Genomic DNA, 27,693 nt, shown 5'->3' on the forward strand with positions numbered 1-27,693 from the left:
GGGGGTGCTGGAGGGGGACTCTGCGGGATGGTCAGGGAAGCTGTTCTGAGGAAGGAAGGGCCAGAGGGTTCCCACCGAGGGCAGCTATATGGTGCTCCCTGCATGGGCACGTGTGCCTGGCCAGATGGGGCTTGAGGATGGCAGGGGGAGGTGTGGACCTCCTGGTGTGACTAGATCCCTGGGTGACCAGTGCAAGTGTTCCCTCCCAGGCCCAGGGAGGTGTGGTCGCAGTCCCCAGAGATGATCCCATTGACCTCTGCTGGGTTTCGTTTGTGCAGAAACACATCATCCGTGGCCTTCTCCCTGCAGCCAGCATCGCACCGAAGCCAGCTGTGCCCCGCACACCTCCTCCACGTGGCCCCAGCCCCTCTCCAGAGAGACCAAGGTGAGTCTCGGGTGAGCAGGCACTGAGGTCACCCTGAGCTCAGCCACCAAGTGCTGGGTCCCGGAACTGTTCAGATGGGTAAGAAAATCACAAGGAGGGTGATTAGAATCATGTCCTTTGAAATACGTATCACGGTTCCATAACGAAGCACTTAATATGGTTTCTCCGTGGGATAATGGTCTGTTCCTTTCAGGTCTGTGGAGTTCTCACATGTCATAATTGAATGCAATTTTTCAAAATATAAAACACTGAAGCACAAATATTTAGGTTGGTAGTATGTTAAAAGGAATTTGAAATGTGCACATAATTTTCTTTTTAAACACAAGTCTGCCTTTCAGAAGAACTGCTTTGCAGGAAGGAAGGAGAAGTGAGCTCGCTTGCCAGGGCCCGAGATACCCCTATCCTTCAGTGCTCCTAACACACCAGAGAGCTGACTTCTTTTATACCTAAGACCCCTGCCTATGCCCTCCAAAATTTTAGGCACAGGAGAATTTTAGACTTTCTTTTTAATCCATAAAATACATGGATACATGGCTTAACTGTTAACAATGAGAAATAATTTCACTCAGGGGTGGTACCTTCTTTTAGTGTTCTTTGAATATTGCATGCCTCCTGATAACAAACACTTTGAAATATTTTTAGTGTTTGTTTTTTCCTTCGGTACAATCTTGATAACAAGAAGAGCCATTTATTAGTGTTTCCTCTGTGCCAAGGACTCTGGTCAGTGCTTAAGAAGCACTGTTTCATTTCATCCTCTCAACGATCCTGTGAGAGAGGTCCTGCTGGCATCTCTGTTTTGAGCTCAAGTGTTAGTCATTGGCCCAGGGTCTCACGGCTGGTGGGTGGTGGCATCGCTGCGATGGACTTGTAGGTCTGTCTGGCTCTTCAGTGTTTGTGTGAACAACCCTTAAGTTGTGTCATTAGAACTGAAATGTTTATGTAGCAGCAGTAGTGAGAGAGTTAGCTTCACATTCCATTATAAAGCAGAAAAACAAACAAAAGACCACGTCATTTCGCGGCAAGCATGCTGTAGACTCGTTAGAAAATCTTTGTTGTCTCCTGTGTTTTCCAAAAATATATTTCTGGATTATAATCTTTATTAGCCCCAAATAATCAACATGGTTTTGGCAAATTTGGCCTGTTTCTAGGTTATTTTACTCTAAAAACTAACATTCAAATTAACCTCTGACATTATTCCACTTCGCGTCTAGCGTAATAGTGTAAGAATCTTCCAGCAATCACTTCTATTTCCTCCTTCCCATCCTTTGCTACTGTCGTTATATGTTTTAATTCTATATGTTATAAACCCCACAATATGGTGTTCTTATTTTTGCTTTAGATAGTCTTTTATCTTTTTCTAAAGCAGTTTTATTATATAATGGGTGTACGGTAAACTGTACATGTTTAAATGAATAATTTGATGTTATGACATATGTTTATACCTGTGAGACCATCACCATAATCAAGATAATAAATGTATCTATCATACCCTCAAGGTTCCTCATGCCCCTTTGTAAATCCTCCCTCCTTCCCCCTCTCACTTCCCATACCTCGGCCCAGCCCACCCTCATCCCCATCTTGCCCCCATCCCAGGCAGCCATCAATCTGCTTTCTATCACTATAAGAGTAGCCTCCATTTTCTAGACTTTTTTATAAATGGAATTATACAAAATACTTATGCTGGGTTCTTGCACTCAGCATAATTATTTTGAGATTCATCCATATTGTTGTGAATATCAGTAATTCATCCTTGGAATTGCTGAGTGATATTCCATTGTATGAATATGCCACTGTTCGTCCATTCACCTGTTGATGGATATTTGGGTGGTTTCTAGTTTTTTGGCTACTAGAAATAAAGCTGCTATGAATATTTGTGCACAAGTCTTTGGACCTGTGGTTTCATTTCTCTTGGGTAAATATTTAGGAGTGGAATAGGTGGGTCATATACTAGGGATATATTTAACCAGAAACTGTCAAACTATTTCCAAAGTTGTTACTCCATATATTTTCCCACCAGCAGGGTATGAGTTCCATTTTCTTCACGTGCTCACCAATACTTGGTTTGATCAGGTGTGTGTGTGTGTCTGTGTCTTTATAACTATTTGACAATTAGCCATTAGCTCTCATTCACATTGACTGTCTATAGGTTTATTTATTTATTTATTTATTTTTGGCTGTGTTGGGTCTTCATTGCTGTGCGCGGGCTTTCTCTAGTTGTGGCGAGTGGGGGCTACTCTTTGTTGCTGTGTGCAGGCTTCTCATTGCAGTGGCTTCTCTTGTTGTGGCGCACGGGTTCTAGACTCACAAGCTTCAGTAGTTGTGGTGTACGGGCTCAGTAGTTGTGGCTCGCGGGCTCTAGAGCACAGGCTCAGTAGTTATGGCACACGGGCTTAGTTGCTCCGTGGCATGTGGGATCTTCCCAGACCAGGGCTCGAACCCATGTCCCCTGCCTTGGCAGGCAGATTCTTAACCACTGCACCACCAGGGAAGTCCCTGTCTATAGGTTTTTGAAGGTGGTGACAGGTGCATAGATAACAACGTACAGAGCTTGTTTGGTGAATCTTCATCTTCATTGCACTTTCTGGACAACCATACTGATAAAGTATGGGATGTTCCTTATTCCTTTGGACCAGACAGTTTTGTTGAGCCTGGAGTCCATGTGCACACCTGTGGTTCCTGTCAACTTCCTGGCAAATTTCTGGATCTCTTCAGGTGTCCAAGGGTCACCTTTCTTGAAGCTTGCTCCATGGATGTGCTTGTGAATGTTGGTGGGTTATTCTCTGGTCACCACCTCATTGATGGCAGACTGGCCCCTTCTTCTCTCCACCCTTGTTTGTGAGAGCCATTCTGCCAGGCCCAGGTTGAAGGGATTGTCTTAGCCAGTCTTTTAAATTTTGGACATTCTAATAGGTGTGTAGTGGTATCTTTATGGTTTTATTTTGCATTTCTCTAGTAACTAATGGTGTTGAACATCTTTTTTTTTTTTTTTTTTATAACTTTATTTATTTATTTATTTTTGGCTGCATTGGGTCTTCACTGCCGCTCACAGGCCCTCTCTAGTTGCGGCGAGTAGGGGCCACTCTTCGCCGCAGTGCGCGGCCCTCTCATTGCGGTGGCCTCTCGCTTTGCAGAGCACGGGCTCCAGGCGTGCAGGCTTCAGTAGTTGTGGTACGTGGGCCCAGCAGTTGTGGCTCACGGGCTCTAGAGCACAGGCTCAGCAGTTGCGGCACCCGGGCGCAGCTGCTCCGCGGCATGTGGGTTCCTCCCGGACCAGGGCTCGAACCCGTGTCCCCTGCATTGGCAGGCGGACTCCCAACCGCTGCGCCACCTGGGAAGTCCCTGAACATCTTTTCGTGTGCTTATTTGCCATTGTATATCTTCTTTGGTAAAGTATATCTTCTTTGGTAAAATCTTTTGCCCACTTAAAAAAATTGGGTTTTGTTCCTATTACTGTATATATACACTATTCTGGATATATATTCTGGATACAAGTTCTTGTATCACATACAAATCACATACAAATATGTGATTTGCAAATATTTTCTCCCCATCTATGGCTTATCTTTTCATTTTCTTAACAGCCTTTCAGAGAGCAGAAATTCTTAATGTTTATGAAGGTCAGCTTGTCAGCTTTTTCTTTTACAGATCATGATTTCAGTATCATATCTAAGAAATCTTTGCCTAACCCAAGGTCGTAAAGCATTTTATCCTATATTTTCTTCTAGAAGTTTTATAGTTTTAGCCTTTACATTTAGGTCTGTGATGCATCTTGAGTTAATTTTTGTGTATGGTGTGGGAGGTATAGATTCAAGTTCACTTTTTTGCACGTGGGTATCCAGCTGTTCCAGCACCATTTGATGAAAGTTACGTATTGCCATGTAAGTAATTACACCAAAACTTAGTGGCTTTTTTTTTTTCTTTGCCATGCCGTGTGGCTTGCGGGATCTTAGTTCCCTGACCAGGGATTGAACCCGGGCCCTCGGCAGTGAAAGCACGGAGTCCTAACCACGGGACTGCCAGGGAGTTCCCAAAACTTAGTGGCTTAAAACATAAAACAATAGCATTTTTAATCTCATATCTTACTATGCTCTTTAAGTTATTTTTTCCTCTCTGTATTTCATTTTGGTTATTTTCTATTGTTTCACCTTTAATTTCACTAACCTACTGTTAATCCCATCCAGTGTAATTTCCGTCTCCTGAAGTTCAAGTCTTTTTAATAATATTCCATGTCTCTACTTACCTTTTGGAGCATATGGAACATAATTATAATAACTGTCTTAATGTCCCTCTCTGTTACTTCTAGCGTGTCAGTTCTGAATGGGTTTTGATTAATTATTCTCTTCATTATGGGTCATGTTTTTCTGTCTCTTTGCATGCCTAGTTTATGTATGTTTGCACACTAGACACTTTTGTGAGTTTTACCTTGTTGAGTGCTGGATATTGTATTCCCACAAGTCTTCTTGAATTTTTTTCTGGGATGCAGTTAAATTCCTTGGAACCAGTTTGATCTTTTGGGTCTTGCTTTTGTGATTTGTTAGGCAGGGTCTGGAGCCGTGTTCAGTCTAGGGCTACTTATTCTCCACCACCTTTAGAGTACCCAGTGTCCCATGAAGTATAATGTGTTCCCATCTGTGTGGTGGGAACAGTCACTGTCCGCAGCCCTGTGTGAGCACCTGGCGCTGTTCCTCGCATCCTCGTGGATGGCTCTCCCCCAGCCTTCCGTAGTGTCCTCACACTCTTGCGCTGACGAGCATTTTGCTGAGCACTCAGGGGCCTTCTGCAGGTTTCTGGAGTTCTCTCTGTTCAGCTCTTTCCTTTCTGGTCTTCTGTCCTGCGAATTCTATCTGCCTTGATGTTCCCTGACTCTCCACTCCATTTCCACACCTCATTTCCTCCTCCCTGTGCTGTGACCTGGAAGTGTTCTCAGGCAGTAAGCTGGGACAATTAATTGTTTATTTTGCTTTTTCAAGCGGGAGGGTAAACCCATTACTCTGTCTGTCCTTTATTATAGTTTCGAATAATTTGCAAAATTTTTCAAATTCCTTTTCATTTCTTTTATATCTTTTTATTTCGCCTTTTTCCCCCCATTCTGATCTTTCATTTTAATAGGAACACTACTTGAATATAGACTGCCTGGATTACAGACCTGGTTTCATCTCCCGTTAGCTAGGAAAGCTTAGACAAGTCATTTACTGTCTTTGAAAACTGGAGATGACAGTAATATCCATTCATACAGTTGCTGTGAGAATGAAGTGAGATTGTGCCATGGCACATAACAGGCTACAGGCACGTAGCCAGGAGGTACACACTGAGCACTGTAGAACTGAAAGTAAACCTTGATTAATTCATGTATCCTGTTGTTCAACCTTCACCTTGAGGGTTCGTGTCTCACTGGCTCACTGGGATGTTTTTGTCCATAGATCTGCTCTGGCTGCAGCCATTCTAGCAACAACATTGACTGGCCGGACTTTTGCCATTCCTCAGCCTCGCCGGAGATCCCACTCTGAGAGTGACACGACCTACCTTGAAAAGGACAGTTTCATCGAGCCCTATGCCACCACCTCGGAGCTGAGGCATCAGTAAGGACCATGTCACGGGTTCAGCTTCCTCTCAGGGCAGAGGCAGGGCAGTTCTGAGCATGTGTGTGTGCATGTGGGTGCATGTGGCTAGGACTAGAGCTTAGCACTCGGGTTTTCATCTCCAGTGTCAAAGGGATACTGTCTTGGGACATTAATCGGTCTTGAATTGTATCCGAATTTTCTCTAGAGTGGATCTTGTTAAATTATAGCTTGTGAAGCCACCGGTTGCTTTCATGGCAGCGCTGAGCTGGTGAATTCAGTGTTGCTTTTAGCCACAGCCTAGATGGAGAGAGTTGTCCGTCTCCAGTTCTCGTGTATCTCCTCTCTGAACGGTCACACTGAATTTTCCTTTGTTGACGCCTACTGTAACCTTTCTTCTTTAACATCACTTTCTCTACTGCTTGAGCTGGATTAGAGCTGACATAGGGCCAGGAGCCAGGAAGGTTTCCTCCTGAGGGAGAGGGCATTGGGGGAGAGCTGCGGGCCATACAGGAACCAACTGGGAATGGGTTGGGGGGTGGTCAGTGTGGGGCTGGGGTGAGAGAAGAGAGAGCATGACACATGTGAGCAACTGAAGGAAGACATTTGTGGCTGGGAGGAGTCAAGTGAGGTGGGGAGTCATCCGAGATGGTGCTGGAGGAGTGGGCAGGCTGGGGGTGCCTTTGGTATCCTGTTCTGAGCTTTGGTATCTCCCCCAGGAGCAGTGGGAAGACCCTGAGGACTTTAAGGGCTTGTGGGGTGGAGGTGGGGGATGCATCACTAGTTTTGCCTTGTATCTGCCGTGTTTATTCAATTTTGGTTTTTGAGTTGTTTTTAACATACCAAAATGCTCTTTATTTTTATGTATTAAGAGCTAGCAGTCTTTGTAGTCTGTGACATTATTGTCAAATCTAGGAAGATCTTCCCTATTACAGCATTATACAAATGCTCAGATATTTCCTTCTAGGATGTGTTTATAGTTTTGGTTTTTGAATTTTAATCTTGACTCCATTTCTGAGATGTTTGAATATAACCTGTTTTTCTCCTGGTAAGAATTTATACTTTGGCTGAATAAGAACTGAAGATGAGGAAGTGATTCTGAAATTCATTGGAAGGAATAAGCAGATAAGACCATAAGAGGAAATCTGGAAAGGAAGAATAGTGATTCAGGGGGAGGGCTGCATTAGCCCCATCATATATATATATATTTTTTAATAAATGTACTTATTTATCTTTGGCTGCGTTGGATCTTCGTTGCTGCACGTGGGCTTTCTCTAGTTGTGGCGAGCGGGGGCTACTCTTCGTCGCAGTGTGCGGGCTTCTCACTGCAGTGGCTTTTCTTGTTGTGGAGCATGGGCTCTAGGTGCACGGGCTTCAGTAGTTGTGGTGCACCGGCTCAGTAGTTGTGGTGCACGAGCTCAGTTGTTCTGCGGCATGTGGGATCTTCCTGGACCAGGGTTCAAACCCCTGTGCCCTGCATTGGCAGGCGGATTCTTAACCACTGCACCACCAGGGAAGCCCCAGCCCCATCATATTTTAAAACATTTAGTTGAAGTAGTCAAAGTAGAGGAGTGCTGGTTCAATGATAGAGAGGTGCACATGAACACCCTGAGGTGAGCCTCGTGTTTGCAGGCATATTGAATCTTTAATAAAGGCAGCCCCACAGATAAAGGGAAAGGAAAGGATTCAACAGTATATTCATTAGCAGTATTAGAAAGAAATCAGCTTTGAGCCTTTCCTAACTCATACACCAAAACAAATTCTTACTGAATGAAAGGATTAATTTTTATATACATAGAAATAAGACCATGAAATCCTATACCCAATCTCATCAAGCCTCTCAGAGAGAGATGCCTGCTGTGTACTTCCAAGCTAAGAATTTGGAAGGTTAAAAAAAATTTTTTTTTAATCATCTGTATGTTAAAAAAATTTATAGTCAAAATAAGATCAATAGAATAGGAAAAATATTTATAGTAAATACAAAGTCAGGGTTTTAATTTTAGTAGATGGAAAAGTTAATTTCATGTTGGAATGGGCGTACTAGAGGCAGAGTAGATAAATGGACAAAGGCCATGAGCAGACAATTCACAGCAGAGGAACCAGGGCTCACATCCAAATACATGGAAAAATATCCAGTCTCAGGAAGAAATGCACATTTTTACAGTGAGATTTCAATGATTTTGGCAAGTTTTAGAAAATTATTACCAACGTAGTTGCAGGTTGGGGCAACGATTTTGCGCGGGCGCCTGTGGACCCACGAAACGTTCCTGCTGGTGGTGGTGTACTTTCCGTGTGTGTGTGTGTTTATACTGTTGGACTCAGCAGTTCTCCATGTGGTTGTTTGTTTCATGGGACTAATCCGCAATACAGGAGAGATTCGCTACACATTGACACTCATTGCAGGGTTATTTATGATGGTGAAAATTGGGGGAAGAAACCTAAGTAAGGGGAACGGCTGATAAAACTGGTGTATGAGCCTAACCTTTTGACTTTAAAAACTTGTTAACGAGGAGGCAAATTGTATATGTATGCAGTGATAATAACTATAAAAACCTAGGTGAAAAGCTAGAAAGAAATGCTAACAGTGTACAAAGAGATGGAATTGTGGATGATATCACCCTTTAGCTTCTGTATATTTCGTAATGTGGTCGTAATACTTTACGGTGGAACTTGAGGCAGTGCATTTAATACCCGTATATGAACCTATGTGAAGCATTAAGTGGCTTGTTTGTTTGCTTTGCTCTTGAATGTTCTAATACAGACCACATAGGCAGAATGAGACGGGAAGAAGATCCTCTTTGCCATCCTTTGAAATGCTGGGCTACGAGGAGGAAGAGGACTCTGACACGTACCTGTCAGGCAGCCACAGGGAGTCGGGGGACACAAGTGCTCGCAAAGAAGAGGGAAGCGTCAGCGACGCCGTGTATGCCGTGCCACACAGAAACCAGGTGCTTGCATCGTTCCAGCGTTTCTTCTGCACCTTGACGTTAACTCATAGTCAGTTGTGTCAAGTGCGTTAGTAATGATTTTCCTTTTCTCTCTTCGGCAGTTAATGGCTTTTGTTTGGGGGCTTATTTCTTTTTAACATGTCCAGTCTCATTTTCTGTCTTGTTAGGCTAAAATTCAAAACTCCTTCCTTTATCTTTCAAGACAAGTCCTTCAAAAACAGAGATAAACATCTTCACATTCTTTTTTTTTTTTTTTTTTTTTTTTGCCGTACGCGGGCCTCTCACTCCTGTGGCCTCTTCTGTTGCGGAGCACAGGCTCCGGACGTGCAGGCTCAGCGGCCATGGCTCACGGGCCCAGCCGCTCCGCGGCATGTGGGATCTTCCCGGACCGGGGCACGAGCCTGTGTCCCCTGCATCGGCAGGCGGACTCTCAACCACTGCACCACCAGGGAAGCCCCATCTTCACATCCTTAATGTAGGTTTCCATCCGGTGCTGGTCATCCTGCTCTTTCCTTTGACCCCCCAAAGCTAATTTTCCTGTCACTTTTCTGTATCGATGTGTACATTGCAGTGTTTCTTCAAATTCATGCCTGACAAGAGGAGGTATGATCACTGGTCTCTCCTTAGCAGCAGACATTCTTTGAGTGCTTACCCTGTGTGAGTCTGTAAATCAAACTCTCACATGCATTGATTTCCTGCTGTCTCGCTGACGTAAATTCCGTTTACGGCCCCATCACACATGGGGGAGCCGAGGTCCAGAGAAGTTGAAGGAGCCCATTTCTCCACCCTTGCCTGCGTGCCCTGGTTTAAACACTCTGCTCCCAGGGTTTTGGAAACTGGATAGCGCCATTTCTTTAATGGCAAAGGACAGCACCATAATTTCTTTTTCCTTTCTCGCTTTCTTCTTTTTCACCATCACTATAATGTGTTATTTGTAGTGAGTATACTTATAGACTTGTAACATCCAACTGTAATATATGCAGATTGAATATATTGACTATCCTCCACTATATTGAATCACATTTTAAGTGACGTCAGGGAACTAATTTTGAGGAATCCTTATGTGAGTATTTCAGAAACTAACCATCACTTTCTAGCATATACAGACTTTAACATGCAGAGTTAGGTTTCTCTACAGCAAGGAGCACTGGACAGGCAGGCAGCTGCCAAGAGCCCAAGGAGGTCAGCTGCGGGGCTCTGACAGCCTGTGTGAGCTCCCACTGCCCCTCTGTCTGCACGCTTCCTGGCTAGGATGTTGGACCCAGGTTACAGATAGAGCTGTATCACTCAACGATTTTGGAAGTAAAGCTCACTACCACATTTCCCTCAGAGGAGAGAGATTATAGTGACCTGTACAACCTCCTTGGTCGTTAACAGAACAGATAGTTTATTTTTCAGGCAAGTGTGTCATGGTGGCTGTAGGACCCGTGTGCAGTATGGAATTTTTTTTTTTGGCCGCTCTGTGCGGCATGTGGGATCTTACTTCCCCGACCAGGGATCGAACCCGCGCACCCTGTGTTGGGAGTGCGGAGTGTTAACCACTGGACAGTCAGGGAAGTCTCGGAAATGTCTTTTATTTAAACACTTGAAAAGTAGAGTAAGGCAACAAACACTGGCGAGGCCTGGTGAGGGTGTGGAGGAGCTCTCTAACGCCGCCGGGGCGGAGTTGACGCCACTGCTGTGGGGAGCTGCTCGGCACTGTCTGTTAGAGATGAATACATACATTTTCTATAACCCAGCCCCAGAAGGAGAGAAGCAGAGAAGCAGAAAATAGCATAGCATGTTAGTGTTCTCATGCTCCAGAATGAACAAGTATTGACATCTTATCTTTTGTTTCTCGTTTTTTGTTTTTTGGGTTTTTTTGCTTCAGATTTTTTAATAAAAGAAAGAAAATTACACTTAGGGTTGAAATCTTTATCTCCCATCTGCTCCATCCCTGGATAGCCATCTTCTCCTGGATTTGGGATGTGTTCTAGAAGTCTGTTTTTTTTTTTTTTGCGGTACGCGGGCCTCTCACTGCTGCGGCCTCTTCCTGTTGCGCAGCACAGGCTCCGGATGTGCAGGCTCAGCGGCCATGGCTCACGGGCCCAGCCGCTCCGCGGCATGTGGGATCCTCCCAGACCGGGGCATGAACCCATGTCCCCTGCATCAGCAGGCGGACTCTCAACCACTGCGCCACCAGGGAAGCCCTATATATGTTTTTAATTGTACAAAGGTCACCGTACTGAATCAATCTTTCCACGTCTTGGCTTTTTCACTCAGCATTGAAATTTTGAGATGGATACATGTTAATTTATTTGTCTACTCACCTCCTGATGAACATTTAGGGTATTCCTTTGCACGTTTGGTACGTGTACCTATGTGTGCTTCTTCACACTAGATATTGCCGAATTGTTCTCCAAAGCAGTGGTTCCCAGCAGCAGTACGTGTGTGCCGGTCTCCACCTTTCTGTACATCCCAGCCAACAGGAAAGCCTTTCCCTATACAGCCCAGGAGCCGGAGGTGGAGTATTAGTAACTGATTGCAGTTGCAAGGTCTTATCATAACCTGAACATTGTCCTGGCCGGTTGCAGATGGCATGAATGAAGGGGCCCTTAAGCTGGAAGGGGATTTCAGTTTCCCACAGCCTTACAATACAATAGGGGGAGGAAGACACATTGACCTTTTCTGAGCATTTGATATTTGCTAGGCAGCTCACACATGCCGTTTCATTTACTTCACACCCCTGGCGGTAAGTGTGTGAAGAAACAGGATAAATAACTTGCCCAAGATCATCCAACCAACCACCCAGTGGCAGAGGCTGGATTCAGATCAGGGCAACCCAGTTTTCCCTGTTTAGAATTAAAATTTGTGTTTACAATCCTTGTGCCTATCAAGAATATTTCTTAGACATAGAGCTTTTTTTGTTTTTTTCAAACTGACCAAGTAGTCTTAAATTTATCATATGATTAAAATACTTATCTTTGAAAAGAATCGATGTGTGCAGCATGTAAAACTGCTGTTTCATCACTAGATGGCGCTAGCTCTGAAGGAGATACTGCCAATGGGGGATGTTTTCATTTAAAAAAAAAAGTAAAATTGCCCTCCTTATTTTTACTATAGACATTCTATAATCTCAGGTAAATAATTTACAATTTTATTCTTTTTTATCGAAACTAGTAAGTTAAGGAAACAGACCAACCCACATCGGGCAATTTGGATATAAGTCTATACCTCATGCCTCTCTCTGTGTTTCAGGGTAGTTTGGGCAAACATCTTCATGTGAGGTGTGCACCCACTCAGAAATGGCCTAACAAATGGAAAGCAAGTCTTGTTTTCAGCAGTTGTCTTGTTGGTGCCACCCAAAAGTAAGGCTGCAGGGGAAGTGGGGTGTGTGAACGTGTGGTCAGTTCCCACAACACTAGGGCCCAGTGGAAAGAGCAACGCCACGGACAGAGACCTGAGTCCAAGTCCCAGATTCTCTGGTTCCCAGTTGTGTGACTTGGGAGGTCTGATAATGTCTCTGTGCCTCAGCTTCTTCATCTTATAAAGGACTGTGTTAGGGAGGAAACTGTCTTTGGGTAGGTAAATAATTCAACACTTACTTGTTGAGCATCTGATTGAGTACTAGGTATTGTGCTAGGTGCTGGAGAATCAGTATAAGACAGAGTCCATAGTCACACAATTAATAATTAATTAAAGGAAGGGTACACGGTGGCATGAGACCACATAACCTTTTCTGAGAGGACTGCTGAGAGTGACAGCAAAGAACGAGTTAAGGCCTTTCTTCTCCCCTTTGAGGTCACTTGATTTTTCTGCCTGATACCTTTGTAGGTTCATTCTTTTATCTTTTGAAGTTCAGTAATATCACCAGGATTAATCGTGGTGTTTATTATTTTCTGTCCTTTTTTCCTGAAATTTAGTGCATATAATTTAATTCTGCAGACATAGATTTTCATCTCCCTTTTTTATTTTCAGGGAATATTTCCTCCCCTCTTTTATTTTATCTTTGACTGGTTTCATCATCCGTTCATTGTTTCTCCGTTGGGAGCACTAGTTATGCGTTTGCTGGATATCCTTTGTCTTCCATGTCTATTATGTTTTCTGTAATCCCTTGTCCCTCCATTTCCTTTTCAGCTTCCCTTTGCGTGATTTACTCTGTCTATCCTCATCTCTCTCAGCACTTGGTCACTATGTTTTATGGCTTCTCGTATAGCTTTTACCTCTGTAGTGGTTTTATTTTGCCTTTTGTTTTTTTGAGTTCTGCTGATTTACTTCACACATCTTTCTGTTGCCTTATCACTTTACCTGATCTCCTGGATCTCTTCTTTGGGTTCCTCATGTCAGACTGTGCTGTCTTTAACTTCTTTGAGAGTATAGAGCTGGATTCTGGATGGCAAAGGTAGGCTCTCCCAAGTGTCTCCCTTTAGCTTTGCCCGCCCTCCCTTCTGCCCTGTGGGAGTTACTGTACGTCTCCGGGGACCATCACATCCTTGCTCTCAGTGCACCCGTCAGAGGATCACTGTGGACCTTTGCAGCCATGACAGTTTGTGACTGTCGGAGCATCTGCATACCTGACGTCTGAGAAAGTTTGGCGGCTTCTGGCGTTCTCCCTGTCTTCCACATTTCATAGTTTTGGTAGCTGTTTTCTGGCCATTGACAAGCTTGCTTGCATTTTTTCTTTTCATTCTTTCAATTGATTTCAACAGGTTTTAAGGGAGGAGAGTGTAGTCTAATTGCCTGCTACCATTTTCAAGAAGTCACCGATAGGATGTTACTGAAGCTCCTCTGTCACACATTCTTGCTCTTGTTGTGTTTGTGGATTTGCAGAGCATCTTGTCATAAAATATCATATATTCATTCATGTTGTTCATTTATTCATCCAGCCAACTGCCAACCAACGAATATTTGAGTGTCCGCCATGTCCTTGGATCCAGAGAGGAATCATTCATGCAGGGGTAAACCAGTTATCTCTAGAAACTTCTGGAGGCCAAGGAGTAGTAGGGAGTCTTTTGCTGCTGTGGTTGAGGATTAGGAATGTCCCCCTTCTCTCTCCACAGTTTTTAATTTTTAATTTCTTTAAAATTTTCTTTCTGTTACACAAGTATACAAGAATCCCCACGTCTTATAAAAACGTTTGATACTGCATGTAAAGCAAACACTGCCCTGAAACCCTGCCGTTCCGTCCCTCCTCTTCTCTCCAGGACAAGCCTCTGCGGTCACTTTGATGTCTGTATCATTTTCTTGGCTACAAATAATCAAACAGGCAAACAAAAGGTTTAAATAATAGACCTTTAACTCTCTCACATAACAAAATCAAAAGGTAGGAGATTCCACATTGTTTCAGCTGCCTGTCAAAGGCTGGCACCTGAGATTCTCCTGGCCTGCTCTTTGTGGTCATCAAATGCAGCGAGTTCTTCCTGCAGACAGGAGGAAGCAAGGCAAGGTCCTTCAGGCTGCGCTGTGTTCATTACGGGGAACATTTTTTCCTGGGAGCCTCCCAGCAGGAGACTCATTGGTCACATGCCCATCCCTTGGCCAATTACTGGCTAAGGGGAAGAGGGTTACTATCACTATGGGCTGAGCCCACTTGCACTGAACAAAATCAGGGTTCTCTCAGCAAGGTAGAAGCGGGGCCCTGACTGCCAGGTGGGCTGCGGTGCCTGCAGTCTCCCTGTCCACATTTACACGTACACATCCCTGTGCGGATAGGAATGTCCACCGTTAGTGTATGCACGTGTAGACCATTGACTCTGCTCTACCAATGCAAGCACCTCTGCATGAGCTGGACCCCCATTGGTGGAGGTAGAAGGCCAGGATCTCATGTCAGGCACCAAGCTGTCACTCCAGCCAATTTGCAGAAGCCACCAAGAGTGAGCCCTGCCATCTTCCAGTGGTGGGGTCTCCTCCATGCAGCAGTGAGGAGGCGTGGATTCACAAACGCTTATTTCCCTTACCATAGCGTACCAAACCAGGGGAGGTCCAGCACGCTGTCGCACTTACAAAGGTCCCAGTGCAGGCCCGCGCGGTCCCTCTACCCTACAGATCAAAACTACCCCTCCCAGAGTTAGTCCTTGGTCCACTGCACAATCTGACCACACTCTTGCCTGGACTTTACCCTGAGGTGGAGCTAACTGAACCCTCCTGTTGCTCCACCACTAGTGTCTGTCCCTTTGGGCTGGGGTTCTTAGGTTGGCATCATTGATCTGAGGTGGGGCATCTGGGAAGGTGCCAGTGCCGTTTGGGGCTGCACCCTATGCGTCCTCAGGGTTAATCACCACTGGCTCTTACAGTTGGCTCGCCCCACAGTCACAGGAACCTAGACGCTGCAGCTTCTTTGCCATGTTGCCAGGTTTTCCAATATCTTGCTTTCACCTCCAAGTAAGAGAAGATGTCACAGATTAGCTTTGCATATTTTTGAGCTTTATATTCATGGAATCATAGAACGTGTATTATTTTGCACCTGACTACATTTTTAGGTGTGTACAAATTTAAAATTATATCTTCTTGGTAAATTGAATAGTTTGTCACTATGAAGTGAACCTCTCTATCTGTAAAGAGGTTTTTTGCCTTAATGTCTATTTCATCTGACATTTTCCGTCTTTCTTTTTTTTTCTAATTAATTTTTAAATTTATTTTTGGCTGCGTTGGGTCTTTGTTGCTGCGTGCGGGCTTTCTCTAGTTGCAGCGAGCAGGGGCTACTCTTCGTTGCGGTGCGCGGGCTTCTCGCTGCGGTGGCTTCTCTTGTTGCGGAGCACGGGCTCTAGGCGCACGGGCTTCAGTAGTTGTGTCTCACAGGCTCTAGAGCGCAGGTTCGGTAGTTGTGGCGCACGGGCTTAGTTGCTCCTTGGCATGTGGGATCTTCCCAGACCAGGGCTGGAACCCGTGTCCCCTGCATTGGCAGGCGGATTCTTAACCACTGTGCCACCAGGGAAGTCCCCTCCATCTTTCTTTTGTTTGATATTTGCGTGGTCTATTTTTTTCCAACCTTTAATTTTTTTTGGCCATGCCACGCAGCCCCGGCAGTGAGAGCGCCAAGTCCTAACCACTGGATATCCGGGGAATTCCCAATCCACCCTTTAATTTTAACCTTTCTATATCCTTATGTTTAGCTCTGTCTTGTAAATAGCATCTAGTTTTTTTTTTTTTTAAGTTTACTGAGATATAATTCACATACATACTATTCATCCATTTAATGTTTACAATTCAATGCAGCATATGGTTTTTGTTAACCAAGTTTGACCAACTTTTCCTTTGTCTTTTTACTGGACCATTTGGTTCTTTTATGTTTAACATATTATATGGATATTTTTGAGTTTAAATCTGCCATCTTTATTTTTCCTACTTGTCCTATTACTCTGTATCTTTTTTCCTCTTCCATTCTTTTGGATTGGTGATTTTTTTAGTTCTATTTCTTTCCCTCTACTAGTTTGCACATTATACTGGCTTGTTTTCTGATAATTACCCTGTAAATTCCAGCATGTACATTTTACCCTTTAAAATCTGAGTTAGTGTCCTAACCAGGAGGAGGATGAAGGAGGTTAGGCCAGGGCTACAGACGGATGAGGGAAAGGCCACTCCTGGCATCCCTGATGGCAGCACTGTGGCTGAGTTGGCGGGCTTCTTCCTCCCTTCCTTCAGTATCCAAACAATTTTTGTTTTAGTAACCAGGTGATTTTCATACTCAGAAGTATGTAATAGTTTTAAAAATGTTTTAAATTAAAACTTTTATATTAGAGTGTTTTTAGAATATTGTCACAAATTCTTTAGGCTTACTTATCAATGTATGAAATATACACAAAACGCATATAAGCCATAAGTGTACAGCTCAGTGAATTTTTACAAAGTAGCCCCCATCCAGATTAAAAGAAAAAGAACAACACTACTAGGACCCCAGAAGTCCTCCTCTGTGACCGAGAGGACTCACTACTCCCCCAAGAGTTAACCACTGCCCTGACTCCGAGAGTAGACTGGATCTTAGAAAATCAGCGTAGCTTAGTTTTGCCTGTTCTGAGGATTCTATGACTTTAATCATACAGTACGTATTCTTTGGAGTTTTTGAGAGTCTTCTGTCATTGTGTGTAGCAGTTGTCGGTTCGTTCTTATTGCTGTATAATATCCAGTTGTACAGTTATAACATCCAATTAGTTATTCATTTTACTGAAGATGAATATTTGGTTGTTTCCAGATTTGGGCTTTTAGGAATAGTGCTGCTATGAACATTTGTGTGTATATATGTATATTTCTGGTGGGTCTATACCGCTCATATATACTGATGAGTGATATATGTATGGTCATAGGGCATATGTACGATCAGTCTTAGTGCTAGTAGATGCTGCCAAACATTATTTTCCATAATAGGGTATCTTTAGCATTTTCTTTTTTTTTTTAGTTTATTTATTTACTTTTGGCTGCGTTGAGTCTTTGTTGCTGTGCGCGGGCTTTCTCTAGTTGCAGCGAGCAGGGCCTACTCTTCATTGCGGTGCACAGGCTTCTTATTGCGGTGGCTCCTCTTGTTGCAGAGCATGGGCTCTAGGCACACAGGCTTCAGTAGTTGGGGCATGTGGGCTCAGTAGTTATGGCTCGCAGGCTCTAGAGCGCAGGCTCAGTAGTTGTGGTGCACGCTTAGTCGCTCCGCGGCATGTGAGATCTTCCTGTACCAGGGCTCAAACCCACGTCCCCTGCATTGGCAGGTGGATTCTTAACCTCTGCACCACCAGGGAAGCCATAGCAGTTTCGTATTTCCTTGATAAAAGTGAGTAGCATAATATATCTTTGATAGGGTGAACAAGGCAAATGGGTTCCTAGGAGACAAAACCTAAGAGGTCATTTCTTTTTAATCCCTTCAGATGATGAGTAGAGTGGGAGACCTTTCTGCTGCTCTGAGCTGGGTCGCCCTGGAGCCCTGTACCCAGAGCCTGGTGGGCCTAGCCTTAGCTTTTGGCTCTGAAATGCCCCTTCTCTTGGGCATCTTGCCAGTGAGTTCTGCCCCTTCCCTGCCAGCCATGGGGATGACCCTTCCACGGCCTGCAGCCCAGCACAGCTAAGCCAAGCTGATCACATACGCAAGATACTATTTAGTGTAGCAGAAAGGAAGCCAGCGAGGGAGCACCAGTCACAGCTTATTGTACAAGACATGGTTCACTGCTCTTCTCCTTGGGCAGCCTCTGTCCCCACCTCCCAGAGCCCTGCCAGTGGGGTGGTCTCCTGTTCATCAGGGGAGGTCCCAGTGATGGCCCACAGGTCTGTGAGGGGCAGCTCTGCAGCCCTGCCACCATTCATGATACCTACGTAGAAGATGCTCACAGACAGCACAGGGGAGAGTTCCATTCCATCAGGAAACATTCGCAGTGGACTCACAGCCAGCCAGCATAATGGGCCTCGATCCCAAACAGTTGCCTGGATGAGGGCTCTCACGGGGCTCGTCAGCAGGTCTCGTCCCATGCAGAGATGAATACACAGCATCAGTACCAAGGCAGGGTGGTACTGGGTGCTATGCAGAGCAGGCCAGAGGCAGCCCCTTTTCCTGAGTTGATCCCTGGCAGGAATGGGGAAGGCGAGCTGCCCAGGTAGCATTGGGGGGGTGGGGGTGGCTGTGAAGTTCTCAGTGGCTTAAGCATAATTTGGACGGCATTGCCTTTGCCACTGGGCTTCTCCTGAGGGACCCGAGATTTCATCCCGCCCTGCCAGATGCGGTCCTTTTATGTCGTAGAGAGGAAAGAGCAGTGGAGAAGGTGTGGAATAAGACGTTTGGGTTTGTTGGGAAGAAATTTGATACAGAAGCACTTATCACATAGTTGGCTGTTCCTTTGTCTTTTGTAACAAAAAGGTTCCATCGTCACATGGGGTGGACAGTGGAGATGAGGAAAATATTTCTGAACAAGATGGGTTTCCAGGCTCACCTGTTCCACCAGAGCATACACAAGAAAAAGGTAAAAAAAAATTTTTTTAATTTAATATCAAAAAGCATTTTGTGGCAATAAATATTGGTTAACTTGGGGGAACATGTAGCCATTGCACCTTCATACTGTGGTTCCATGATTTTAAGTGGGAATATCCCTGAGTTTTGTTTTCACTGGGTTACAGTGAAAATAGTTGATTGCCCGGGTGTTAGGTCATCTTTAAAGCCTGAGGCCCTCACACTGGGGTCCATTTTGTCAGTTCCGGCAGCCGAGAGAGGCCCCCTGGGGTGGAGGGTCAGGGCTCAGGCTCTGAAGCTCCACACGCTCCTTCCTCTCTGCGCCCCACATCTAGCGCTGTGAGGGGCGGGTACCCAGTGGTCTCCCCAGGATGAGCAAGTGAGCTTGTCTGTCTTGTTCACCAGGCTAGCTCCAGTGCCTGGATCAGGGTCCTGGCCCATGGCAGGCTGTGACTACAGGTGTTTTGGATGAAAGAGTGCAGGGACATGTTTATAATACAACTTTGTAATAGCGCATCCTTGCACATTTCATTTGGCACAGTGAGAGAATTCAGCACATTAAATAACAAAGGTTTTCCGTTTCCTAAGAGGTGGCTTATGTTTGAGAAGTGAGAAGGAGAGCCTGGCATACAGTGGGCACCAGTCACTGCTTTATCAGGACCCTCAGAATTGCTTAGCCTCAAGAAAACTGTCATATAAGTCAGTTCACAAGGGGACTGATTGATAAACAGAAGGCCAGCCTACTAATACCTGTGCCAGAAAATGCCAATTGATTAGGCCAGCATACTTTATCCCTGTGGGAAATCCATGTGTATATTCAATTCAAGTAAAAAGTATATCTCTTTTTTTTTTTTTTTTGCTTTACGCGGCCCTCTCGCTGTTGTGGCCTCTCCCGTTGCGGAGCACAGGCTCTAGACGCGCAGGCTCAGTGGCCATGGCTCACGGGCCCAGCCGCTCCACAGCATGTGGGATCTTCCTGGACCGGGGCACAAACCCGTGTCCCCTGCATTGGCAGGCGGACTGTCAACCACTGCGCCACCAGGGAAGCCCATATCTCTTTTTAAATTACAGAATTAATACTTTCTCACTGTAAAAAAAAAAAAAAAACTGAAATGCAGAAATATAGGAGGTTAAACACACATAATTGTACTCCCGTAGAGTACAATTTTAACAACTTCGAGTGCGTATGTGAATAAAATGTATGTTATTTTATTACCTGCCTTTTTAAAAAAATCATAACACATCCTGAATATCTCTGTGTTCATACATGTCCATCCACTTTCTAATGTCTGTGTTGTCTGTGGCCTGACGTGTCATATATCAGTCAGAATCCAATCAGTAGACAGAATGTATATGGTGATTTGAAAAAGGAAAGTTTAATGTAAAGAATTATTGACTATAAGAGGATTGCCTACTAAAGGGTAGAGAGAAACCTAAAGAATGCAGGAATAGCAGATAGAGAGAACAACAGCTGCTCCCTCTTCTGTTAACAGAGAGCCCCCAAGAGAAGAAACATTTGGAGAATCTCCAATGCAGACATTGGAGAGGGTGCGGCTGTGGCCCACTGGCGGGTGGAGAAGTTAGCCGAGGTGTGTTGCTAACAGAACTCGCTGGAAAGCTGCCCTCTCCAGGGGAATTTCAGGAGAAGCCACCCATGGGGAAGTGCTGCTGGCCACCTAGAAAGAGGGAAGAAAGGAGGAGAGGGGAGAGAAAAAGAGGAACGCAGGGAAAGAGAGAGGGATGGAGACAGCCTTCTGGAATGAGGAGCCCAAGCCCCTTCCTCCTCCTGGCGAGGTAGCGCTGCTGCAGTAACACAAGCCAGCAATAAAGGTGGGCTTGGAGCTGAAAGGCAGTGTGGTAACTGGCGCGCTTGGTAACACAGGTGGTGTTGAACTGGGAACGCAGGTGGTGGTTGGGAGGGAGTTCAGCTCCTCCAGTGGTTTTTGGTTTCTGATGGGCATTAGAAGCCCCTGGACACTTGTGAAAAGGCCCCACCCCAGCCCCAAATTCTGAGTCAGTGAATCTGGGCTGGAGCCCCAGAGGGTCTGTATTTTTAACAAGCTCTTTGGAGAGTCTGATGTGAGTGATCCTTAGGCAACACATCAGAAACACTGGTTTTTAGTGCTTTGGTTCTGTCATATCCAGGTGGCGAGAGGCTTGGTGAGTTCCTTAACCCCACTTCTCTCAGTTTGAGTGCACCTCTCATCAGGTTCTTATAAGGATTAAATTTATAAGGATTAAATTTAGTCGTATGTGTGAAGCACAGCATCCTCCATAATGCTAGCTGATAATTATTGTCTAAAGGCTAAAGCCTCAAACTCTGAGGTGCCACTCTGCGCCCTAGCAGTACCTGGCCAAGAAGCTTGGACCCTGACATCCTTTGGTCGAGGTACCAGCATCTGACCGAGTGGACTGCTACTGTAGGCAGGGAGACGGGGAGGCATCAGCCTCAGCCCATCTGGGGAATGGCGGTGGGACGGGTAGAGCTCTGGGAGGGGGAGTGCTGGGAAGGTGGAGAAGGCTCAGAGTCGCGCTGAGGAGTTTGGCCTTGGTTCTCCAATCACGTGAGCCACTGAAGGTGCTCAGGAACGAGCAGCGGGGAGAGATGAGCAGTTCCGAGTTGGACTCCTGCCTGGCTCTGGACCCGCTTCTCATGTGGCCTTGGGAAGGCTGCCCACCTGGGCCTGGTTTAGCTCATCTGCAGAAGGTGAGTTCCTAAGATTGTACTCTTCTGAGTTGTCAGATGTCTTTCTCTGCTTTACAAAGTTTTCTTTCTTTTTTTTTAATCAGATGGTAAACATTCTATTCTGAATTTAAAGGTAAGGATTGTTTTTTTGTGTGTGTGTTTTTTAAAAATTTATTTATTTATTTTTGACTGCGTTGGGTCTTCGTTGCTGCACGCGGGCTTTCTCTAGTTGTGGCGAGTTGGGGCTACTCTTCGTTGTGATGCGCGGGCATCTCATTGCCGTGGCTTCTCTTGTTGCCGAGCACGGGCTCTAGGCATGCGGGCTTCAGTAGTTGTGGCGCATGGGCTTAGTTGCTCCGAGGCATGTGGGATCTTCCCGGACCAGGGTTCGAACCTATGTCCCCTGCATTGGCAGGCAGATTCTTACCCACTGCACCACCAGGGAAGCCCAAGGATTGTTTTTTAAAAACTGATTTTCTCAATTAGTAGAATTTCCACCATAATTTCAAAACAACTTCTGTGATTTGTGGGGAAGAAAACTTCCATTAAGAGTTCTTTTCCATTGAATGTTTTTTTTAAAAAAGTTTTAAAACATGAAGAAACTCATGTTTTGCATAGTTTAAAATGAATGTAATGTATTGAGGGATTAGAAATCACTTACATTTACATTTTCATTTGTAGAATGAATAGACAATAACCAGTTTGCAGACATGGAAATAGTTTACTTAAGTTTTTAATTCTGCGATGTCAAAGGAGTTTAAAAATTAAAGACTTCTCAGTAGAGTTAATTTATAACCTTATCTACTTTTTCAGCAGAAATTAGAAACTTAGAATCAGACTGATGTGTAGTAGAAAAAAGAACAAAAGTTCAAAGACTTCCCTTTCCTCTAAGTTTTGGGTTGAAAAGGAGGATGTTATATTCTTTTCTCGGTACTTTTTTTTTTTTTTTCTTGCGGTACACGGGCCTCTCAGTGCTGTGGCCTCACCTGTTGCAGAGCACAGGCTCCGGACACGCAGGCTCAGCGGCCATGGCTCACGGGCCCAGCCGCTCCGCGGCATGTGGGATCCTCCCGGACCGGGGCACGAACCTGTGTCCCTTGCATCAGCAGGTGGACTCTCAACCACTGCGCCACCAGGGAAGCCCTTCTCAGTGCTTTGAAAACGTGCTTCTCTGAAGCTAATGGGGTCTTTTTGCATATCCCAAGGAGAAAAGGCCAGTTGGAATTTGCTTTGTGCATCTCTGCTCAGCACCTACAGTCATATCACATGCTTTAGAATGTGAACTGGTGGCCTGTCACTTATGGGACCTGCATGTAAACACCGTGACTGACTACCAATAATAAATTGTGGAGAAAAGGCAACCCTCCTACACTGTTGGTGGGAATGTAAATTAGTACAGCCACTATGGACAGCAGTATAGAGGTTCCTCAAAAAACTAAAATAGAGTTGCCATATGATCCAGCAATCCCACTCCTGGGCATGTATCCGGAGAAAACTCTAATTTCCAAAGATACTGTGTTCATATGCAGCACTGTTTACAATAGCCAAGACATGGAAGCAACCTAAGTGCCCATCAACAGATGAATGGGTAAAGAAGATGTGGTACACACACACACACACACACACACACACACACACACACACACACACAGGAATATTACTCAGCCAGAAAAAAGAATGAAATGCCATTTGCAGCAACATGGATGGACCTAGAGATTATCATCCTGAGTGAAGTAAGCCAGACAAAGACAAATATTATATGGTATCACTTATGTGGAATCTAAAAAATAATACAAATGAACTTATTTACAAAACAGAAATAGACTCACAGATATAGAAAACAAACATATAGTTACCAAAGGGGTTGGGGGGAGGGATAACGTAGGAGTATGAGATTAATAGATACACACTACTATGTATAAAATAGATAGCGACTAGGATGTACTGTATAGCACAGGGAATTGTATTCAGTATCTTACAATAACCTATAATGGAAGAGAATTGGAAAAATATATATATGTATAACTGAACCACTTTGCTATACACCTGAAGCTAACACAATATTGTAAATCACCTAGACTTCAATTAAAAAAAAAAAAAGACACTGAACTCATGGACAAAAAGGCAGGAAGAAAGCAGGACTTCCCTTGCTGCTCAGAGAACCTGCCAAGAGGGGAAATCCCTTAAGGTTTTGGTTCATTTAAAAGAAACAGTGAATATTAAAGTTTCTACAGCTAAAACAAACTAGCAACTATACGAGCCAAAATGAAGGGGGAAAAAAGTGCTTAAATATTTGATATACGATGACCTACCTGCTTGTGCCAATCCACTTTTAGAAGATGCTGAGACTCTTAATTCATTACTCTCATGTTGTTTTCTTCCTTAGGATGAAAAACCATCATTTTGTGGAAAACCTCCACCCTCTCCAGGTATTTGCCTTTTGAATTTCATTGTGATTGAAAAGCTGATTGTTCTAGCGAATACCCAGAATAATCTCACATAAAACAAAGATCTCTGTTTTTTTTTTTCCTGTAAAGGCTGTTGCTTCTGTCCCATTATCAGAATTGGGAAGAGGAGGCAGTTTGTTGAATTTCCACCTTTGCCTTAAAAGAGAGAGTCCAAACGTGTCCACGTTGGATGATGGATATATGTCCCCATGGCATGTGCTCAGATCCTGGGGAGGGGAGTGGACCTGTGGGTTATAGGCAGACACTGGGAGGGGGATGTATGCAAACGGGGGCTCTGCTCAGGGGCTAGAGACAGAGCTGAGGGGTCTAGAGATACTTTCTGGGGTGCTATCCCCTCTACAGTTTGAGGAGCCTCATTAGCTTTCAAGGTGGATTTTGTAATTTTTTTCCTGTTAAGCCTCACATTGCTAGTCTGAAAATCCTGTCAGGAATCAAGGCTTTCGTCTGTCCTCCATGTCTGATTGGCTTTGTTTTCACCCTTTCTATCTTGGTGTTTTTGGTGCTGCTGTATTCTGGGATATTGCTGGGGCTCTAATGTCTAGCCCACAGGTTGATTCTTCATTGTATGTATTCTGCTGCTCAACCCATCCTTTGAATTTGTATTGTGAATGAAACTGTTTGTTTCCATGATTTCTATTAAGTATTGACAAACATCTCTCTGGAATCTTAACTACACCCATTCAAAAATCTTATAGTTGCTGAGCAGCCAACTGTGTCCTCTGTTATTTGATTTTGGTGCTTCTCTTAGCTCACATGGTTCTTGGTGATGTGTGATGTGTTCGCCTTGGTCCTTGGGAGTCCCTGTTGGTCTGCCTGGGGATGCTGTATCTGATTACTGCAGGCTGCTCAGAGGGGGAAACCAGTGGGCTGTCAGGCGTACAGCCTGTCTCCAGTGACTGACAGGGACAGACAGGGTGTGTGGTCAGCCAGGGGGTTCGGGGGTCCCTCTTCCTCCTGAGTTTCCCCAGCCCCAGTGCCTGCCTGCCTCTGTCCTCAGAGCCTGTCTGTACTACCCGGCCCAGGGGGCTTGAACCATTGCTGATCCCATCTGGCACATTAACTGGATACCTCATCAGCCCTTTCTAGGTCACTTTGTGTCCCCAGTACCTGCCAGGGCAAAGCACATCCCTGGAAGCACTCCCACCTCCAGGAGCTGACCTCTCCTGGCATATTTTAGGCTGCAGCTTCCATCTTCAATCTAATCTCAAATGTTTTCTTTCCGGGATTCCTGGTGGCTCACCTCTTGTTTTCAGTGTAGCTGTGGAGTTACTCATTTCTTAGACTTTCCTTTCATGTTCTAGGGGTTGGGGATATGTGTGTCAGAGGTCAGGGGAGGCTGTCTGGAGCCACCAGCATTCCCGCCCTTGTCTGCACATCTGCACACAGAAGCTCTGCCCGGGCTGGGAGCCCATCGTAGCCCTCACCTCCTTTGATCTCCCTGTGGAACATCGCTCTCTGCTTTCCTCCATCTTTCTTGCTGCTCCTTCCTAACATCCTTCGTGGTCTCTGGCTTTCTTCTCACCCCGGTGCCTTCAGGTCTGCCCACATGCTGGTGACGCCTCAGTCTCTCCAGCTGAGGCTGCCTTCAGAGCTCCGGGCCCGTGTCCTAGCCTGGGCTTCCCTTCCCCTGCCATGCTTGTGTCCCTTGTCTGGCTAGATGTCTTCCAAACCACAGGTCTTGGTGCTCATCCTTGACTTGCCCCCCCTCACTGTCCACACCCAGTTGAGTTCTTGAGCCCTGCTGAGCTTTCGCCCCTGAATCCTTCTCTCATGTCCTTTCCTCTCCATCCCTACTCTAGGAGTCTCCTGACTGGTCTCCCTGCCTCTGGGCTAGGCCTCCTTCCTGTTTGGTTTCTTCACTGCTGTCCTCAGGGATTCATCTGAGAGTAGAGCCTCTTCTTTCCATACTTCTGCCTGAAAGGCTTTCTGGCTCCTGGTGGCCTGCAGGATACAACCTCCACTCTGCATATTATGATATGTACAATCCTATGTCCAATAGTATAGAGCCTCCACTGGCTCCTGCCTCCCCCTCTGTCATACCTCTTCCTGTTGCTCACTGTAGTCTCAACAGACCATGCACTCTTTGCTGTATAGGCCATTCTCTTTGCAGGCACTGACATGAAGAGTTGCTCATGTGGTTTTTGAAATTGTCTCCTGTAATTTTGATGTAGAATTGTAAATATCAATTAATATTTTAAAACTTTTTTCCTGTGCCTTTTTAGATGTAAATGGTAGAACACATCGAAGACATATAGAAATAACCAAAGAAAAGTTCGAGGAATTAAAAGAAGACAATTTGCATCTAAACAATGCAAATCAAACCCTTACTCTTGAACTTAACATAATAAAAAAAACAATGAAAGAACTACAGTTAAAACTTAAAAGGATGGAAAAAGAAAATGGAAGGCTGAAAGAAGTTGAGAAAGCATCCTCTCAGGAAGGTGGGGACAACTACACAGTTCTTTTATTAAAGGAACAAAGAAGAATTCAAATTTTCTTATTTATTTTGAAAGTTAATATTTTATGTTACAGTATTTGGTGATATTAATGTTCTTGATATTTTGTTATGATTTTAAGATCTTTCATTAATATCCTTATACTTGTTGAAATTTGATTTCATCTGCTGTGTCATTATTATTATGCTAAAATTCCAACACTTCTTTTGATTCTTAGCATAGTATTGTACATATGTTTCATATCAGTTTTTATCCCCATGAGCAGCATATAAAAGTGGCTCTTTCACCACATACTTACCAATGATGAGGATTGTATTTTCCTTGCGAATTTGATAGGTTAAAAAAAAAGAAGAATCCCATTTTAGTTTAATTCATTTACTATTGATGAAGTTGAATATTTTTTTCATTATCTTTGTGGGTCATTTTCTTTCTCTTTTATAAGTTTTCCCATTTTAAATTGAGATGCTTTGATCTCTTCTGTTGATTTGTAGGAGCTCTTTACATATTAAGAGTTTTAGGCCTTTGTCATGTATGTAATATTTTCTCAGTTTGTTGATAATTCAGCTAAACTTATAGGATATTTTTCTGTTATGACCTATGCCATTGGTGTCAAGTTCTTTTTAATGCTAAGATCAGGGACTTCCCTGGTGGTTAAGACTCCACACTTGCACTGTGCAGTGGGGGCAGGTTCAATCTCTGGTCTGGGAACTAGGATCCCATGTGCTGCGTGGCACGGGTAAAAAAATAATAATAATAATGCTAAGGTCATATAAATATTCACTGTTTTCAATGTTTTCTCTGTATATTTATCTGTTTATATAAGTCTAATATTATGGCCTTAAGAAAGATGTTGTAGTTTTCTTTATACAGACCCTGCATATTTCTTGTCTTAGGCACATTTCTAGATACTTTATATTATTTGTGCTATTATTTTGTGGGATCTGTTTTCTATGACGTTTTCTAATAAGACATTACTATTATGTGGGAAAGTTATTAGTTGTAATAAATTCTCCATTTATTCTATATAATTTTCAAGGAACATATTTGTATATCATCTGAAACGACTTTTTTTCAACCTAAAATTTTTATTTTACCTTAATTATACATGCAAAAACTTTCACAAACTTCCAAAACACTTTTGACTATTCAATGTTAAAAAAACTTGGTAACTTTTATTCATTTGTATCTATATATCTGTCATTCACTGCCTTTGTGAGCCTAAAAGAGAAAGAAGGACAATCAGCAATTTATATAAAATCTTGATAAATTTGAAATAAGTTCTTACGGTATAATA

The 27,693-nt window shown here is 44.2% G+C and overlaps 1 protein-coding gene across 3 annotated transcripts in view; it reads left to right on the forward strand.

The window, feature by feature from the left end:
- CEP89 (centrosomal protein 89) overlaps nucleotides 1-27,693 on the forward strand; it is a 79,349-nt gene that overhangs the window by 2,878 nt on the left and 48,778 nt on the right. For all 3 annotated transcript variants that reach the window (XR_009560087.1, XM_030874465.2, XM_030874466.2), the window contains exons 2-8: nucleotides 279-385; nucleotides 5,806-5,964; nucleotides 8,705-8,891; nucleotides 18,700-18,802; nucleotides 21,580-21,608; nucleotides 23,862-23,904; nucleotides 26,166-26,384. Coding sequence is in view for 2 of the 3 variants with exons in the window: in XM_030874465.2 (XP_030730325.1) it covers nucleotides 279-385; nucleotides 5,806-5,964; nucleotides 8,705-8,891; nucleotides 18,700-18,802; nucleotides 21,580-21,608; nucleotides 23,862-23,904; nucleotides 26,166-26,384 (847 nt within the window). In the remaining variant the exon portion in view is untranslated. The remainder of the gene's footprint in view (nucleotides 1-278; nucleotides 386-5,805; nucleotides 5,965-8,704; nucleotides 8,892-18,699; nucleotides 18,803-21,579; nucleotides 21,609-23,861; nucleotides 23,905-26,165; nucleotides 26,385-27,693) is intronic.

The sequence above is a fragment of the Globicephala melas genome, chromosome 19, assembly GCF_963455315.2.
Source record: "Globicephala melas chromosome 19, mGloMel1.2, whole genome shotgun sequence".
Classification (NCBI taxonomy): Eukaryota; Metazoa; Chordata; class Mammalia; order Artiodactyla; family Delphinidae; genus Globicephala; species Globicephala melas.